The sequence below is a fragment of the Tachysurus fulvidraco genome, chromosome 1 (assembly GCF_022655615.1).
Source record: "Tachysurus fulvidraco isolate hzauxx_2018 chromosome 1, HZAU_PFXX_2.0, whole genome shotgun sequence".
Lineage (NCBI taxonomy): Eukaryota > Metazoa > Chordata > Actinopteri > Siluriformes > Bagridae > Tachysurus > Tachysurus fulvidraco.
In genome coordinates, this window is record NC_062518.1 from 52,462,587 (window position 1) to 52,482,134 (window position 19,548).

At 39.0% G+C, this 19,548-nt stretch overlaps 1 protein-coding gene across 1 annotated transcript; it reads left to right on the forward strand.

The window, feature by feature from the left end:
• The first annotated feature begins 220 nt into the window (after window positions 1-220).
• On the forward strand, window positions 221-18,815 carry LOC125145938 (polymeric immunoglobulin receptor-like). Its single transcript, XM_047820888.1, has 3 exons — window positions 221-575; window positions 11,625-11,939; window positions 18,492-18,815. Exons 1-3 carry the CDS (start codon window positions 440-442, stop codon window positions 18,812-18,814), a joined length of 774 nt encoding a protein of 257 aa, XP_047676844.1. The 5' UTR covers window positions 221-439; the 3' UTR covers window position 18,815.
• Window positions 18,816-19,548: the final 733 nt, after the last annotated feature.

The window sequence follows — 19,548 nt, forward strand, 5'->3', positions numbered from 1 at the left end:
TTTTATAAGAAATAACAATATACAAACACCTTATCAATCATCATATTCAACTCTTCTCATCAATTATACAATCCATCACTCTTTCCTTTAAAACAGGCAAAGTTCAGTGAAACACGATTTAAGGTCATGTTCTGACTGATATTGGTGATGTCTGTATACATCCTCTTCCCTGCATACCTGTTGCCGTGGTAACTGTAATGCAGGTTTACAAGGAGAAATGCAAAACCACACTGCTTTTGTTTGATGCATTAAAATGTATAATAGTTGATTAGTTTATCAGCATTAGATGATTAATAAGGATTCAGAACATAGACTCAGTTCTGCTGTGCAAAAGACATGAGAGACTTCTCACTTCTATGTGGTCAAGGCCATACTGCTAATTTTGCACTTCCTGTTTTAACTGTGAGGGTGTGAATGTGATCTATAGAGTGTGTTCATTATGATGAGACACACTGCAGCAGTCGGTCAGTGTGTGTTTAGCTCTAATTCTCTCTTTGGATTAATGTGTTGGTCCTCAGGAAGAATGCAGGTGTGTTTTCTTCTCCTCCTCCTTATACAGCTTCATGTCACTGAAGGTGAGTCTGCTGATCTCTCTCTCTCTCTCTCTCTCTCTCTCTCTCTCTCTCTCTCTCTCTCTCTTGCTCTCTCTCTCTCTCTCTCTCTCTCTCTCTCTCACACACACACACACACACACACACCTACACACACACATACACACACTCACACACACACACACACACACACACACACACACACACACACACACACACAGAGAAGTAATTTATACTGAAGTACGTGTCCCTTAGTGACACCTGTTTTCGGATTGCATAGGAAACTCTTCCACAATCCCACTAAGGAATGTGTCCTAGTTTGCATGGGTTAGTTTTGAAGATGATCAACTATCAGAGTTGGTCTTCCCATGAACGCAGGTGTCCTTTCAAGTCCCGGGGTCTTCTAACAAAGGATCCACTTCAAGTTCTTTTACCTAATCTATTGTTTGAATTTTTAAATGATGGAGTCAGACTTAGACCTTCATTGTCTTTTCAGGGTCCTCACAATGGGAGGCCTTGTTTTTATTAAAAGCAATGCAATACAGATAGATGTATGTAAAGTAAAATAAAAGAAAATTACAAATAAAATCTCCCTTGAATAATCAAACGGTATTAGAATAAGTAAAAGTAATTAAAATTCAAAGATTATAACAAAGCATGAAACACTCTCCAAGTGTAAGCTTGTGTTTGTTCTATGATTCACACAGAGCATAAAATGCACTGAGCCTGTTTACACTAGAATGCACACACAATGTAATTCAAGACAAGCTTTTATACATTTCAAGCCTTTCACCGATTCACTATTCTTATTGACTTTAATATCAACACTCTTTTCCATTCCTCTCTCACAAAACCGACATCCTCCACTATTCCTCTCTCAAATTCGGTGACACTGTGTCAGCAACCATTTGTATTCATTTTAGGGTACAGTATACTTCCTTTCAAAAGGCACAATCTTGCAATATCATCTTAATAACTTAGTCCTTCCCCCACATGCATTGTGGTTTCCCTTTATGGGTTACAGATATTCATCAGCGACATTGTCAGCAGTATCCTATGAGCATTGAGGGATTTTTTAAGAGAGCTTTCATATAACACACTCAACACATCTTATCTTTTAACAACACAAGCAATATTACTGCATACATATTTTGAAAGCAAAGTAAATTAAAAAAATTAAGAAAACTTATCACTTTAATATTCTTCATCTTGATCATTTCTTCATTTCTGTGTTGGTACAGAGTCTGATACTTTTTCATCCATTGATTTTTTTAAGCTTCATATTCTTCAAATCATTCACCAGTTGTTTAATTTCTTCTGTTGCCAGTTCTTTTTTCTTCTCTTTGTCTCTGTCTCCTAGCTCTATGTTGTCTGGTATTTGTAGTCTGAATCTCACTTTTCTTTTGTATGGGAATATGAGAGCAGGGTTTTTGAAGTTGGATAGCATTGGTAAGGTTGCTCCATTGAGCATGAACTTAACCATTCATTTCCTTCATCATCCATTTTACTTACTCCTACTAAAGGTCCCATTCTTACAACAACACACACACATATTACTATCTCAGGAAATGCTGTATGTAAGATTTTATCTTTTAAACCAGCGGTCTCCAATCTTATCCACAAGGGGCCGGTGTGGGTGCAGGTTTTCATTCACACCAAGCAGAAGCCACACCTGATTCCACCTGTTTAATCAGCTGTTCTTGGCTTATAGTAAACTTTGGTGTGGCTTCTGCTTGGTTGGAATGAAAACCTGCACCCACACTGGCCCTTTCCGGATAAGATTGGAGACCCCTGTTTTAAACCAAGTCATTCACTAATCTTTCTTCCCACTTCATAGTTTTGCTGCCAAACTGAATGTAAATAGAAATATAAACATGAGAAAATATTAATTATTGGATTTTAATCAAACCCGCTTAACACTTATTAAGTAAGAACTTTCTGCCAGGTCTTTATTAGTCCCCATCTATGTCCTGGGTTCATGTAGAACACTGAGTCTCCTGCATCATGATGGCTGTTATAGCTGTCAGCGGTGCGGACAGATAATTTTGGGCGCTACAGTATATTAAATATATGATAAATAGTAAGATTATCTGTGTGACAAATACAATGTGTGGCAGAAGAGCATGACAAAAGACACTTGAGAGCCCTGGTTATGTGAGGAAACCACAAGGCTGTAGCTGTGTGCTGTGAGCTTAACACCATACTGCAACATGATTTGGCTGTAGTTGCATATGATGCAGTCTGCTGCACACTTCTTTCTCTTTCCTCGACCAGTTGTAGATATTCAGACTGTATATTTATTCAGACTGTATATTTATAATAACACCGTCCAGTGTCACCCATATGAGGATTAGGTTCCTCTTCAGTCTGGTTCCTCTCAGGTTTCTTTCTTCTATTCTAGGGAGTTTTTCCTTACCACTGCTGCCTGAGACATCTCAGACTTGCTCATTGGGGGAAAAATACCAACACATTTAAACATATCTAATATTAATCTTGAATTTTGTATTCTATCAAACTTTATATTATTCTTTATAATAACCTTTTGTTCTATGTTTATGTTCTGTAAAGTTGCATACAAATGTTATACAAATGTTCTGTATACAAATAAACCTGAGTTGAATTGAATTACCGAGTTATCGACATTTGTGATAATTGGACACATGTAAGTTGTGGACATTGGTGAGTTGTGGAGTCACAGGATGTCTGTAGTTCTGTAGAGTTGTTACAGATGGTGAACTGCTCATTATATCTTATGACATAAATCTGATGTTGTAACATAAGTATACATACTGTATGTATTTTGATTAATTCATGCTCCACATTGTTAGTACATTAGGACATCAGCTTACAGCAAAAACCCCACACTAACTTTATCTGCTTCACATCCTGTAGGTTTCACCACCCCCATTGCACTATAATGAAACAACTGTACACCCTAAAATACCTTCTGACACAGGTAATGATCAACACAATACATTAACATCTGTTCATTTAAATTGCACTTACTCTCTTCTTCTGTCCTGTTCATTTACTGTAGTTTAAGTCTATGGTTCTTTTAATTGTGATGGATTTTGTCTCACATTTAACAAAAATCCACCAATCTCAAAACATTAAAATACACAATAAGAACAAAAAAAAAACATTTTTAGTGAATTGTTGGCCTTTTGTAAAGTTTATTCATTTACTGTGTATGTACTCAATACTTGTTTGGGGCTCCTTTTGCTTTAATCACTGCTTCGATTCTGTGTGCCATGGAGGTGATCAGTCTGTGGCATTGTTGAGGTGCTTTGGCACTGCTGAGGTGTTAAATAGAAACATAAACAGAAGAAAGAGATCATTATTGGACTTTAACCAAACCTGCTTAACACTTATTAAGTAAGAACTTTCTGCCAGGTCTTTATTAATCCCCGTCTATGTCCGGGGTTCATGTAGAACACTGAGTCTCCTTCATCATGATGGCTGTTCTGGTTGTTCCTTCCTCGTCCCCCTACACCTTCCTCTCGCTCTCTCATTGGCTGTTACTCATCGAGGTCCTTATAGCGTCGTTCATGTGGTTACATCACAAGATTTTGTAACAATCATGTCAAAGATACTTGAAACACTGGGGTGTGTGTAAACTCTTCACAGAATGGGTTACAAATGTGCTTACCCGTGTGGTGTGTTCACACTGTCATTAGAAGTGTGCACCAGCAGTTAGCCCCTTCTGTGGTGTGTCACTATAATAGAAGTGGGTTTCGTTGTTCAGAGTGAATTAACACTTGACCATGTGCGTGACAAACGAAGAGAGACCTTTACATTCAAACTCACAATCTCATGTGGATAAATTTGAGAAATGTTTGCTGTTTTATTGCTTTTAGGGTCTGCATGACCAGCTTCTAAACATTTTTGCCTGACTTTTTAGAAACGTTATGTGAGGAAACCACATGGCTGCAACTGTGTGCTGTGACCTTAATACCATACTGCAACATGATTTGTTTGTAGTTGTGGATGATGCAGTCTGCTGCTTATTTATATATACAGTACAATTGCACACATCTTTCTCTTTCACCTACTAGTTGTGGATATTCAGACTGTATATTTATTCAGACTGTATATTTATCATCACACCGTCCAGTGTCACCCATATGAGGATGAGGTTCCCCTTGAGTTTAGTTCCTCTCATGGTTTCTTGCTCCCATTCTAAGAAGTTTTTCCTTACCACTGCTGCCTGAGTCACCTCAGACTTGCTCATTGGGGAAAAATACAACATATTAAAACATATCTAATATTAATCTCATCTAGAGTGAGGAGCTCGGTCACTCGGGAGGAGCTCAGAGTAGAGCCGCTGCTCCTCCACATCGAGAGGAATCAGTTGAGGTGGCTCGGGCATCTGTTTTGGATGCCTCCTGGACGCCTCCCTAGGGAGGTGTTCCGGGCATGTCCAACCGGGAGGAGGCCCAGGGGAAGACCTAGGACACGCTGGAGGGACTATGTCTCTCGGCTGGCCTGGGAACGCCTGGGTATTCCCCCGGAAGAGCTGGAGGAAGTGTCTGGGGAGAGGGAAGTCTGGGCATCCCTGCTTAGTCTGCTGCCGCCGCGACCCGGCCCTGAATAAAGCGGTAGAAGATGGATGGATGGATAGATGATATTAATCTTAAATTTTGTATTCTATTAATCTTTATATTATTTATAATAACTTGTTGTTATATGTTTATGTTGTGTAAAGCTGCATACAAATGTTATACAAATGTTCTGTATACAAATAAACTTGAATTGAATTACTGAGTTATCAACATTTGTGATTATTTGACACAAGTAAGTTGTGGACATTAGTGAGTTGTGGAGTTACAGGATGTCTGTAGTTCTGTAGAGTTGTTACGGTTAGTGAACTGCTCATTATATCTTATCACATTAATCTGATGTTGTAACATAAGTATATGTATGTTGATGAATTCATGCTCCACATTGTTAGTACATTAGGACATCAGCTTACAGCAAGAACCCCACACTAACTTTATCTGCTTTACTTCCTGTAGGTTTCACCACCACAGTGCACTATGCTGAACCAACCGTACACCTTAATACAACTTCCTACACAGGTAATGATCAACACGTACATTAACATCTGTTCATTTGCACTTACTCTCTTCTCCTGTTCTGCCATCATTTACAGAAAAAGAAAGTCTCTTGAAACTATTCTGTATAAATGATCTCTATATAGATTCTATATAAAGAGTGAAGGTGCACTTCTGGCATCATTGACCTGGGTTCCCATCTTAGGTAGCGTCTTTTCTCCCTGGCACAATTATATTGCATAGGAATCATTAAACAATTCCACAGTAAAATTGGCTGATCTTTAATTAGAGTAGCTCATGCTGAAGTGATCTAAATGAGTTTTATCAACTAAAATGTTTATATATATTTTCATTTTATGATGAATTGAAATGTGTCCACTGGGGCAATTACAGTATATTTCCACATCTGGTGATTTGAGAGGAATTACTAAGAAATTCCCCAGGAGAATTGGCTAATATTTATTCTGAGTTTAGAGTAGTTCATGCTGAAGTGATCTGAGTGAGTTTTGTCAACTAACATTTTACATTTTTTTTTATGACGTCTTAAAATGTAGCTTGTGGAAAATCTATATTGCCAGATGGTGGCCATATATGGTGAATTAGGTGGTGAATAAGAAGAAAAAAAAATCCAAAGTAAAATTGGTTGGAATTTATTTTATCTATACATTAGGTCATGCTGAAGTGATCTGAAATGGTTTATAAACTAATAATTAGTATCGTATATTTATAATAGATTTTAATCCATTTTACTTTTTCTCTCTCTCACTCACTCATTTTCTACCGCTTTATCCGAACTACTCGGGTCACGGGGAGCCTGTGCCTATCCCAGGCGTCATTGGGCATCGAGGCAGGATACACCCTGGACGGAGTGCCAACCCATCACACACTCACTCTCATTCACTCACACATTCACACACTAAGGAAAATTGAGATGCCAATCAACCTACCATGCATCCTCACCTTTGTGTCTAAGACCTTTTTGTATATGAAATAATTCTATTGGAATCTATCATCTCACCCTATAGGTCTGGTATATCACAGCCGTCCCTGAGTGCCATAATATCTGTCGTTTTGAATGGTATATTTAATATGGGTAGTCGGTACATCAGGTTCCCCTACACTGTGCGAGAACAGGCAATTTGAGAAATGTTTGCTTTTTATTGCTTTTAGTACCTGCATGACAAGCCTCAAAACATTTTTGCCTGACTCTTTAGAAACATTAAGTGAGGAAACCACATGGCTGTAGCTGTGTGCTGTGAGCTTCCCACCATATAACATGATTTGTCTCAATTTAAAATGCAATTTGCAGCAATGTCTGGTTTCCCAAATGTAATCAGCACAATTGACTGCGCTCATGTTGCTATAAGGGCACCATCTGAAAATGAATTTGCTTATGTTAATAGAAAGAATGTGCATTCTATTAATGTGCAAATCATATGTGACTCCAACATGACCCTCACAAACATTGTGGCATGCTGGCGTGGTTCAACACATGGTTCCTTTATCTTGACACATAACAGTGTAGGGAACAGACTAAATGCAGGCGCAGTAGCTACGTGATGGCTGGCTTCTTGGTGAGTTTAACAATATTAAAAAAGTAGAAAAATGTAACAATTTTGCTTTTAATATAATTATAACAATGTTGCTTTTAATATAATTATAACCTGCAGACGACAGTGGCTACCCCTGAGACGCTGGCTCCTCACCCCATTTTTAAACACACAGAGCGCAGAGGAAACTCATTATAATGAGGTCCACTCTCGTGCCCGCGCAGTCATTTGCATTGACTATTTATGGTTAAAAATGGGCATGTACAGGGCGGGATTTGAGGTTGGTTCACGTACGCACATCTGCGGGTGATCTGTGATTTATAAAGGGAACATTGCTTACAGGTGTGCGTACGCACGGTTTTATAAATCGGATTTTTTTGGGGCGTACGCCATTTTTGGCTTTTGGGGGTACGTAAACTTTTAGTAGGGATCCTACGCACAGGTTTATAAATGAGACCCCAGAAAATTATGATGAGAGAAAAAAAAGAAATGCCATCCCAATTTTCCAAGGAGCAACCAGAACCTTTTTTTCCACTCCTGGTTCAGCTACCTTTAGGGACAGCAGCAGAGGGGAGCTAGCAGCAAAGCTAGCTTAGTCACAAACAGAACATGAGAAACCAAGTGCCTCCTCCCTGAATATCCCTGTGGGATCCATCCAACAACCTGAGAAAGGAGACTTCCAAAAGGCCCAACAAGAAATCCTCTTAACTTCCTTTTCCAACAAAGAATCGACAATTTCAGGTTCTTTACCTGCAAAAAGCAAATTATTATAGGCAAACGAATGAGTAGGCAACCAAGACACTCCTGCGAAAACCTCAGATAAGTCCAGCTATTAAATAATTGAAGAATCAGTGGTTAGGATGCTTCTCAGTGCCTTTCCCAGCTTTGGAACATCACCCTTTTTTTTTAAAGAACAGAACCACAATACAAGCAGAGCCAGTAGCCATCGATTATTAATCCACCAGGTTTTTTAACCAAAGTTATCAATCCACTATCTTTCTTTCACTGGACACTGCTGCAGAGCTTCTACGAGGAGGAGAGCAATTTAATCAAGCTTTTCATTTTCATTGTTGGCTAGCATACATTGTCAAGTTAAGAAGTTAGGCCATTTGTCAGTAAATATTTCCTGCATAACGTATCATGACAGCCTAGCGAGGCACAACGTATCATAACCGCCTAGCAGGGCATAGCATGACATAACATAGCCTAGCGAGGCATCGCATAACGTAACATAACATAGCCTAGAGAGTCCTAGCACAACGCAATATAACCCACAGCAAGGCATGGCATAACGTATCACAACAGCCCAGCGAGGCACAGCCCAACGTATCACAACCGCCTAGTGAGGTTTAGCACGACGCATCACAACAGCCCAGCAAGGCATAACCCAGCGTAACGCAACACAACACGGCCCAGCACAACGCAACCCGACTCAGCCCAGCAAGGCATAGCATAACGTAACGCAACACAGCCCAGCAAGACATAGCATAACGTAACGCAAAACAGCCCAGCGAGGCACAGCACAATGCATCACAACAGCCAACAAGACAAACACAGCGCAACGCAACACAACACGGCCCTGCAAGGCACAGCACAACATAACACAACCCAACATAGCCCAGCAAGGCATAGCACAACGTAAACCAACACAGTCCAGCGAGGCACAGCACAACGCAACGCAACACAGCCCAGCACGGCACAGCACAACGTAACACAAACAAAGCCCAGCGAGGCATAGCATAATGTAACATATCGCCTAGCATGGCATGGCATAACATACCATTACTGCCTAGGGAGGCATAGTATAACATAACAAACGCCTATCAAGACACAGCATAACGTATCATAACGTAACAGCCTAGGGAGGCATAGCACAACACAACATAATGCCCGGCAAAGCATGACACAACGTATCATAACAGTCAAGCGAGGCACAGCATAACGTAACAAAATGCCTAGCAAAGCATGGCCTAACATATCACAACAGCCTAGCTAGGCACAGCACAACATAACGCCTAGCAAGGCATGGCCTAACGTATCATAACAGGCTAGCGAGGCACAGCACAACGTAACGCCTAGCAAGGCATGGCCTAGCGTATCATAACAGCCTGGCGAGGCACAACATAGTGCAACGTAACCTAACATGGCCTAGCAAGGCATAGCATAACGTAACGCAACACAACATAGCCTAGCAAGGCACACCATAACACAGCCTAGCAAGGCATAGCACGACGTATCACAACACAGCCTCGCGAGGCACAGCATAAAGTATAAAAACAGCCTAGCGAGGCACAACATAGCGTAACGTTACCTAACACGGCCTAGCAAGGCACAGCCCAACGCAACGCAACACAACATGCGTGCCATATCAATTTACCGTAAGTTCAAAGCGTCTTCAAAACTTCCCCTTCGGCTCAAGTATACTAATAGTAATCACGACCTCTTATAGTTCCATATCACGAACACAAAAGGAGATAGCTTGCGGTTTTAAACTCTAATAGCCACCGAGTTTAAATCGCAGCAGCAGCAGCAATGCAGAGGAAACAGCCCCATAACATAACGAGCTGGCATAGCATGTATAGCCCTGTTTGAAAGCCCCAATATTGGGCTTAGGAATCAGATCAGCTGATGGGCGGGGTTAGAAAATTTGACATCAGCTGATAGCCGAGCTTGACTATGTGGCCTACCTGAACTGAGGCTGAACGCTATATTTTTAGTGTTAACGGTTAAACTAACCGCATGTATATTTCATTGGTTGCCTTTTTGCTACATAGTGGTAATAGCGCTGAAAACAGAAAGCGAGGATCTACGAGCTTCTACTGACTGTCCTACAATAACACTTAATAAAATATCTTCTTTCTTCTTCTTCTTCTTCTACCGCTTATCCGGGGCCGGGTTGCGGGGGCAGCAGTCTAAGCAGGGATGCCCAGACTTCCCTCTCCTCAGACACTTCCTCCAGCTCTTCCGGGGGAATACCGAGGTGTTCCCAGGCCAGCCGAGAGACATAGTCCCTCCAGCATGTCCTAGGTCTTCCCCGGGGCCTCCTCCCGGTTGGACATGCCTGGAACACCTCCCCAGGGAGGCGTCCAGGAGGCATCCGAAACAGATCCACCTCAGCTGAACCACCTCAGTTGACTCCTCTCGATGTGGAGGAGCAGCGGCTCTACTCTGAGCTCCTCCCGAGTGAACGAGCTCCTCACCCTATCTCTAAGGGAGCGCCCAGCCACCCTGCAGAGGAAACTCATTGCGGCCGCCTGTATCCGGGATCCCGTCCTTTCGGTCATGACCCAAAGCTCATGACCATAGGTGAGGGTAGGAACGTAGATTGACCGGTAAATAGAGAGCTTCGCCTTGTGGCTCAGCTCTTTCTTCACCACAACAGATCGGTATATCGACCGCATCACTGCAGAAGATACACCAATCCGCCTGTCGATCTCCCGCTCCATCCTTCCCTCACTCGTAAATGAGACCCCAAGATACTTAAAGTGGAGGAGTTTAATCCAATATAAAATGGAAATTTGAAAATGTTAGATAAATCTCACTCATATCACTTCAGCATCTGAAACGGTTTATCAACTAACAATTGGATTGTTTATTTTATAATAGATTTGAACCCATTTTACTTTTTCTTTGTGTACCCTTTATGTACCATTACAATATGTAATGATTTTTAAATCGTCAAGCCTTCATTCCCATAAATACTGTGAATTTGTTTTGTCATGAATTACAAAAATATTGTTTTGTGTTAATTTATTATTTAAGCACAATTACCGCAATCTAAAAGCCGCTCCCCTGAAATATAAGTATTGCTAGTTTAACCGTGCTATCAGTAAGATTGGCTGGTTTAACCCCAGTCTGTATTTACTGTATGGTATTGTTGGGAGACTCCAAAACAAACCATAGAAAGTTATATTCAGATGGAATGAACACCTTTAATGATGTATAAATCAAATAAATTAAGTTTTATAGTTTGGTAACTGAGAACTCAGATACAGAGGTGTGCCAGGAGAGTGTTCCTAAACATTCTTCTACAAAAACCTCTCTCTAATATCTCTGAGACACAATAAATATATCAAACTTGAAAAAAACGGGTTATGATGGGGATGTTATACAAATAGATTTTTGGAGTTTTTACCTAAAATGCCTCTAAACATTTTTTACTGTGTCTTTAGAAGTGTCATGTGATGAAACTACATGTCTGTAGCTTGCCACAATACTGTGAAATGATTTGTCTGTAATTGTGTATGATGAAGTGTGTTGTTATATAGGAAATGTTTTAATTGCACAACTCTTTCTCTTTGACTGACCACTTGTGGATATTAGAGAGTTATTAAAATGAGTGATTATTAGACACAAGTAAGTTGTGGACATTAGTGAGTTGTGGAGTTACAGGATGTCTGTAGTTCTGTAGAGTTGTTACAGATGGTGAACTGCTCATTAACACATCATTAACTGGTGTGTTCATACAGGCTGCTGGCTGAAAGGAAATAGAGAGACAGAACGGATCACTGCATACACAGGAGACTCAGTACTGCTGCCCTGCTCCTGCACTGAGCTCCACAGCAAACCTGAGACATTCACATGGTGGAATAGAACAGGTGGATATAACTGGACACAGATATCTCCTGAGAGTGATGAGTACAAAGAGAGATTTCAGCTGGTTAATGATCACTCTTCAGGAAATCTCTCTCTGCTCATATCACACCTGACTGAACAGGATGGAGGAGAATACAGGTGTGATGTTAATTGGGATGAATACAGATACGTCAGACTCACTGTTAAAGGTAAATGTGTCATTTTTATTCACAATGTTACTTCAGTGATAATCTCATGACAGATTATCTGATGTTTGTAACATCAATACAATATGTTTGTAATGGCCACCAACACGCCTGTTTATAGGCTCTCATTCACATAGCTGCAATTAGCACAACAACCGCGACACCTGTTCACGCCTCTATATAAGACGCAGAGTTTCGGTGTGCAGACAGAGTCTATGTCAGAGTAGAGCAGTAACACGTAACAGAGCGGGTCGTGTAGTTAGAAAAAGAGTTTCAATTGAGTTTTAGCACGGTAATATGAGAGGTACACACACACACACACACACACACACACACACACACACATTCCTGTTTAATACTATGTAAGATTTTATCTTTAAACCATAAAGTCATTCACTAATCTTACTTTTTATATGAAAATATAAAGTTCTCACTGAAAAGAACTTTATGTTCTGCCAAACTGAATGTAAATTGAAATATAAACAGGAGAAAATGTTCATTATTGGACGTTAATCAAACCTGCTTAACACTGAGTCTCCTTCATCATGATGGCTGTTCTGGTGTTCCTTCCTCGTCCCGACTGGTGTAGTCTACTGTACGTGATACGCAGGTATACGCTGTATGTTTTTTGTTCACTATGAAATGTACATTGAAAATTGACAGCTGATAAAACCTGTGCTCCAGGCCCCATATTCATATAACATTTAAAGCTAAATGTAGCTCTTAAAGGTAAAGTTCACCCAAAAAATGAAAATTGTGTTATTTCCTCACCTTCAATTTGTTCCAAAACTGTATGAGTTTCTTTCTTCTGTTTAACACAAAAGATGATATTTTGAAAAATGTTGGTGATCAGACAGTTGGCAGCACCCACTGACTTTCATAGTCTATATTTTTTTCCTACTGTGAAAGTCAATGGGTGCTGCCATGGGTGAAACTCATACAGTTTTGTAAGAAATTGAGGGTGAGGAAAAATACAATTTTCATTTTTGGGTGAACTTTATACCTTTAAGAACTACATTTAGTCTTAAATGTTATATGAATATGGGACCTGGAGCACAGGTTTTATCAGCTGACTGTCTTTTGTTGCTTATAATAAATTGGAATGTTGATAACACATACACACACCTTCCTCTCGCTCTCTCATTGGCTGTTACTCATCAAGGTTCTTATAGCGTCGTACATGTGGTTACATCACAAAATTTTGTACCAATCATGACAAAGATACTTGAAACACCGGGGTGTGGGTAAACTCTTCAAGGAATGGGATACAAATCTGCTTACCCGTGTGGTGTTCACACTGTCTTTAGAAGTGTGCACCAGCAGTTAGCCCTTTTTGTGGTGTGTCACTATAATAGAAGTGGGTTTTGCTGTTCAGAGTGAATTAACACTTGACCAAGTGCGTGACAAATGATGAGAGACCTTTACATTCAAACTGACAAGCTCTTCATTTGGATAAAATTGAGAAATGTTTGTTTTTTTATTGCTTTTAGTACCTGCATGACAAGCTTCTAAACATTTTTGCCTGACTCTTTAGAAATGTTATGTGAGGAAACCACATGGCTGTATGTATGTTGAAGTGTGTTGCTCTGTAGGAAGTGTTGAAAATAGTCTATAGATGTGGATATTAGCCTCTTCCACTGAGAGTGGGGTGGGGCTAAAATTATGAATCATTCTCAAAAGCAAATAAAGATTGAATGAATTTTCACATGCATTATATTAGAAAAATGGGAAGAAACTCTGATGACCACAAAGACCATTTCCACCTAAACAAAACACAATTCCAACAAGCTTGTTTGACCTGGAAAGCTGAGTTTTGTGACCAATCTCACAGAACTAGAAGCAAAAAAACATAAAACTTTCGTACAGCCATAGCAATAAATATGCTCTTGCATTGGTGTTTCGAGATTATAATCCATATTCCGATATAAAAAGCCCTCACAATAAATGCCTTATTTTATCATGCCTTATTATTGGATTATGCTTCAAATGACACAAATTTAGGGCATTTCCTTTGATACTATTAGCTGAAACCTTTGATACTATTGGCTGAAAGGAGAATTAAGCAGTTAAATCGGTCAAAAGGATCTCAAGCAAATTATGTTTGGGAGAAATAAACAAAGCTTAAATCCCAGTTAAATGTCCTGGCCTTTAAATACAATGATGCAGTTATCTACAGTAATTAAGTGCGTTTTTTAATATTGAAAATGGCTGGAGAAAGAACACGATGTTTTATCGACAAATGACAGCGTGGTTAAAGTTTTTAAACTCACATATCTGAAAGATATGTAAACGTTTTTATTCTGGTTTAGTTTTGTTTGTTTGGTCCAAAGGTGTTACTGTTTGTATTCACAAAAGTGCTGGCTTGCTCACTTCAACTAGGATGTGTCATGACACAGATTACAGTATTTAATTGTGGTTAATCCAGCCGCTCTTTCTGAAAGCACGATTAAACTAACCACGCATATATCTCAGGGGTGTGGCTTTTGGCTACATAGTGGTAATAGTGCTGAAAACAGAAAACGAGCATCTATAAGCTTTTACTGACTATAATACAATAACACTTAATCCATTCTAAAATGGAAATTTCAAAATGTTACTGTAGTTGATGAAACTCACTCATATCACTTCAGCATGACCTAATCTATGCTCACAATAAATACCAGCCAATTCTACTCTGGAATATTTTACTAATTTAATATGTGGGAATATAATTGCACCAGTGGGCACATTTTAATCCATTATAAAATAGAAATTTTAAAATGTTAGTTGATAAATCTCAATCAGATCACTTTGTAATGATTTACTCTATGCTTACCATAAGCATCAATTTTACTGAGGATTTCCTTAATTCCTCTTCAAAATCACCATATTAGGCAGTATAATTGCACCTGGAGGCACTATTTTAAAATTTAAGATGTTTGTTGGTAAAACAATCTCATGTCACCTTAGCGTAACACTCTATGAGCAAAAATAAATTTTATTTAATTTTACTGTGTAATTTTTTAATATTTTTTATTTAATGTCACCATATCTGTCAATAAAATTACACCAGGATTCAAAATTTAATCGATTACAAAATGTATATGTGAGTAATACTGCCAGATATGCAAGGTATGGTGATTTTGAAGCATGGATTCAAGATTCATAGATTCAAAGCATTTGTCATGTACCAGTGAGGAAAGCAGGTTTCCCTAAGCAATGAAATTCTTACTTTGCCATCCACAAGAATGCCAGGACTGTAACTACAAACTGTACACTATAAATGCAATATAATATAGTATTGCAAGTAAGTGTAAATATACTACAATTATGGCAGGAATATCCCAGGTATTTAAAGCAGCAATAACTTTAATAGATGTGCAAATTGAGATTGGGCTACATGAATAATATTAGCAGTATATAATGGTGGTGGTAATAGGAGCAATATAAATTACAATGTTCAAATGAGGCGAACAGTTGGACTGAGTGTTCACTGAGATGAGTGGCTGTGTTAGAGTCTAATAGCTGAGGGGAAGAAGGAGTTCTTTAGACTGGTTGTCCTACACTTTATACTCCTGTACCTAGGTCCTGAGGGTAGGAGTGTGAACAGTCCGTGTTGGGGTGGGTGTGTTCTTTATGGATGGATGCAGCTCTACTTTGGATTCTGTGATAGTAAATGGTCTACAGAGAGGGCAGTGGAGTCCTGATGATCTTCTCAGCAGTCCTCACCACTCTCTGCAGATGCTTGTGGTCGTTCGCAGTAGTGCCGCCATACAACGCAGTGATGCAGCTGCTCTCAACAACACAGCTATAGAAGAAGCTATAGTGACAAACGAAGATCATTTCAAAGTGATCTGAGTGAGTTTTAACTAACATTTTAAAATTTCCATTATAAAAAAATCCACAGTAAAATGGGCTGATCTTTATTGAGAACATAGAGCACATCATGCTGAAGTGATATGAGATGGTTTTATCGACTAACATTTAGAAAAAAATTTCTGATTGTGCTTCCTGGCACAATTATATTGCCAGATATGGTAACTGTGAATAATAATTATTAAAACATTCCACAGTAAAATTATTTTAGAGTAGGTCATGCTGAAGTGATCTGATTGAGTTTTATCAACTAAGAATTTTGAAATTAACTTTTTATAATCGACTACATTTTCCCTCCTGGCAAAATTATATTGCATCGGAATTCCACAGTAAAATTGGCTGATCTTTAATTATAGTAGCTCATGCTGAAATGATCTAAATGAGTTTTATTAACTAAAATGTTTAGATTTTCATTTTATGATGGATTGAAATGTGCCCACTGGGGCAATTATATTTCCACATCTGGTGATTTGAAAGAATAAATATTAGCCAATTCTACTGTGGAATTTCCTGAGTTTAGAGTAGTTCATGCTGAAGTGATCTGAGTTTTATCAACTAACATTTTGCATTTTTTATCTTATGATGTCTTAAAATGTACTTTGTTGGTAAACTATCACTTAATCACTATTACAGCTATCTAAAAGCCGCTACCCTGAAATATAAGTGCTGCTAGCTTAACTGTGCTATCAATAAGAGTGGCAGGTTTAACCAGTCTGTATTTACTGTATAGTTTAGTTGGGAGACTCCAAAACAAACCACAGAAAGTTATATTCAGATGAAATGAACACCTTTAGTGACATATAAATCAAATAAATTAAGTTTTATAGTTTGGTAACTGAGAACTCAGATACAGAGGTGTGCCAACCTGGCACAGGAGAGTGTTCCTAAACATTCTTCTACAAAAACCTCTCTCTAATATCTCTGAGACACAATAAATAAATCAAACTTGAAAGAGTTAATGGTAGGATGTTATAAAATAGATTTTTGGAGTTTTTAGGCTTATATTTGTAAAATTTTGTCAGGCCGAATTTTATTTAATCTTTTGCTGTGTTCCAGCTTCTCTTCCTCTGACCTGGTAATATATATATGTGTGTGCATCTCAATATATTAGAACATCATGCTAAAGTTCCTTTATTTCAATAATTCCACTCAAATAGTATAAATTCAGTACACACAGACTGAAGTAGTTCCTAACATGGAGGTGATCAGTCTGTGGCACTGCTGAGGTGGTTTGGAAGCCCAGGTTTCTTTGACAGCGACCTTCAGCTCATCTGCACGTTTTGGACTCCTGTTTCTCATTTTCCTCTTAACAATACCAGATTTTCTATGGGGTACAGGTCTGGTGAGTTGCTGGCCAGACAAGCACACCAACACCATGGTCATTTAAGCAATTTTTGGTGCTTTTGGCAGTGTGGACAGGTGCCAAATCCTACTTGAAAATGAAATCAGCATCTTTTAAAATGCTGGTCAGCAGAAGGAAGCAAGAAGTACTTGTGCAGTGATTTTGGTTTTAAAAAAAACAACAACAAAAAAATAAAGTGGATAAAGATGACATTGCACCCCAAATCATCACAGATTGTGGAAACTTAACAATGGACTTCAAGCAACTTGGGCTATGAGCTTCTCCACCTTTCCTACTCTACGACCTTGGTTTCCAAATGAAATTCAAAACTTGCTCTCCTCTGAAAAGGAGACTTTGGAACACTGGGCAACAGTCCAGTTCTTCTCCTTAGCCCAGCTAAGATGCCTCTGATGCTCAGGAGAGGCTTAACAAGTTGATTACGACAACTGTAGCCAGAATTCCTTGACATGTCTGTGTGTGGTGGCTCTTGAAGCCTTGACCCCAGCCTCAGTCCATTCCTTGTGAAATTCACACAAATTCCTGAATGGATTTGCTTGACAGCCTCTCAAGGCTGCGGTTCTCTTGGTTGGTTGTGCATCTTTTTCTTCCACACCTTTTCCTTAAACTTAACTTTCTGTTAACATGCATAGGTACAGCACTCTGTGAACAGCCAGCTTGTTTGGTAATGAATGTTTGTGTCTTACCCTCCTTGTGAAGGATGTCAATTATAGTCTTCTGGGACACCTGTCAGGTCAGCCTAGTGAACCAAACTGAGAGACCATTTTGATGGCTCAGGAAACCTTTGCAGGTGTTTTGAGTTGATTAGCTGATTGACATGTCACCATATTCTAATATTTTGAGGGTTTTTGTTAAATGTGAGCCGAAATCATCACAATTAAAAGCACCAAACTTTAACTTAAACTACTTCAGTCTGTGTGTACTGAATTTATATAATACACCAGTTTCACTATTTGAGTTGAATTACTGAAATGAACTTTCCCACGTGTTATTACCTTTATTTTGCTGCCAGAATTTTTCAAATACACCCTGTAGTTTTTGAGCTATACTCATTTAAATTTGAGAATAATGTTTTGAAGCAAGAGGCTCAAACAGACCGAAGATGGAAGAGTTAGACAGATAATAAAATGATTAATTATTGGACAAGAACATTGTGGACAGAGACTACAGGATGTCTGTATCTGTTATCTGTATCTGCATCTGTTTATGTTTCATATTCAGTTATATCCCTAATGTGGACTTCAGTGAGTAGTGGAGTTACAGGATGTCTGTAGTTCTGTAGAGTTGTTACAGATGGTGAACTGCTCATTAACACATCATTAACTGGTGTGTTCATACAGGCTGCAGTCTGAAACGAAATAAAGAGACAGAACAGATCACTGCATACACAGGAGACTCAGTACTGCTGCCCTGCTCCTGCACTGAGCTCCACAGCAAACCTGAGATATTCACATGGGAGAAAAATACAGATGGATATAACTGGGCACAGATATCTCCTGAGAGTGATGAGTACAAAAAGAGATTTCAGCTGGTTAATGATCACTCTTCAGGAAATCTCTCTCTGCTCATATCACACCTGACTGTACAGGATGGAGGATATTACAGGTGTAATGTTAAAGGGGATGAATACAGATACATCAGACTCACTGTTAAAGATAAATGAGTCATTTTTATTCTCAATGTTAATGGGGTCAGAATTGTTTCGTTATTCTGAATAAATACACTATGATCCACAAATAAATATAAAGAGTTTCACAAAAATAAATTAAATTCACAAATAACTAAAATGGGATTTGCAAATAAAAAAAATATTTATAAATTGTATTTATTTGCGAATTGCTTCCTGTGCATTTGTGGATTTGAAAAATTTCTAACGTCAAGACGTGCACAAGAATCCACAAATAGGTAGACTCCGCCCACCGTATACTCCAGCCAATCACGTTCTGATTTACTCGCTCTTCACACTACCCCTGGACCCATTGATGATGCTGAAATCGTTTCCAAAAAAAGCAGAATTGAACTAACCCTTAGTTCTGGCTACAATCCATACAGGGTTACCAGACTGGGCTCGAATCTGCGACAAATGTTTTTTATTTGTTTTTTTTTAATCGTATTTTACAGTACATATTACACTGTGATAGTGCGAGTAAATCAGAACGTGATTGGTTTGAGGTAGACCGTGCCACGATTGGTCAGCGCCACAAGACCGTTGTCCGATTGGCTGGAGTAGACGGTGGGCGGAGTCCACCTGTTTGTGGACTCTTGTGCACGTCTTGACGTTAGAAATGTTTCAAATCCACAAATGCACAGAACACAATCCACAAATGCACAGGAAGCAATCCGCAAATAAATACAATTTATAAATTTTTTTTTATTTGCAAATCCCATTTTATTTAT

Excerpts from the sequence above, each read along its gene's own strand:
- LOC125145938 (XM_047820888.1), top strand. The coding sequence starts at position 440 with ATGATGAGACACACTGCAGCAGTCGGTCAGTGTGTGTTTAGCTCTAAT. Across the intron at positions 576-11,624 it reads ACAGCTTCATGTCACTGAAG|GCTGCTGGCTGAAAGGAAAT; the intron begins GTGAGTCTGCTG and ends GTGTTCATACAG. Across the intron at positions 11,940-18,491 it reads CGTCAGACTCACTGTTAAAG|GCTGCAGTCTGAAACGAAAT; the intron begins GTAAATGTGTCA and ends GTGTTCATACAG.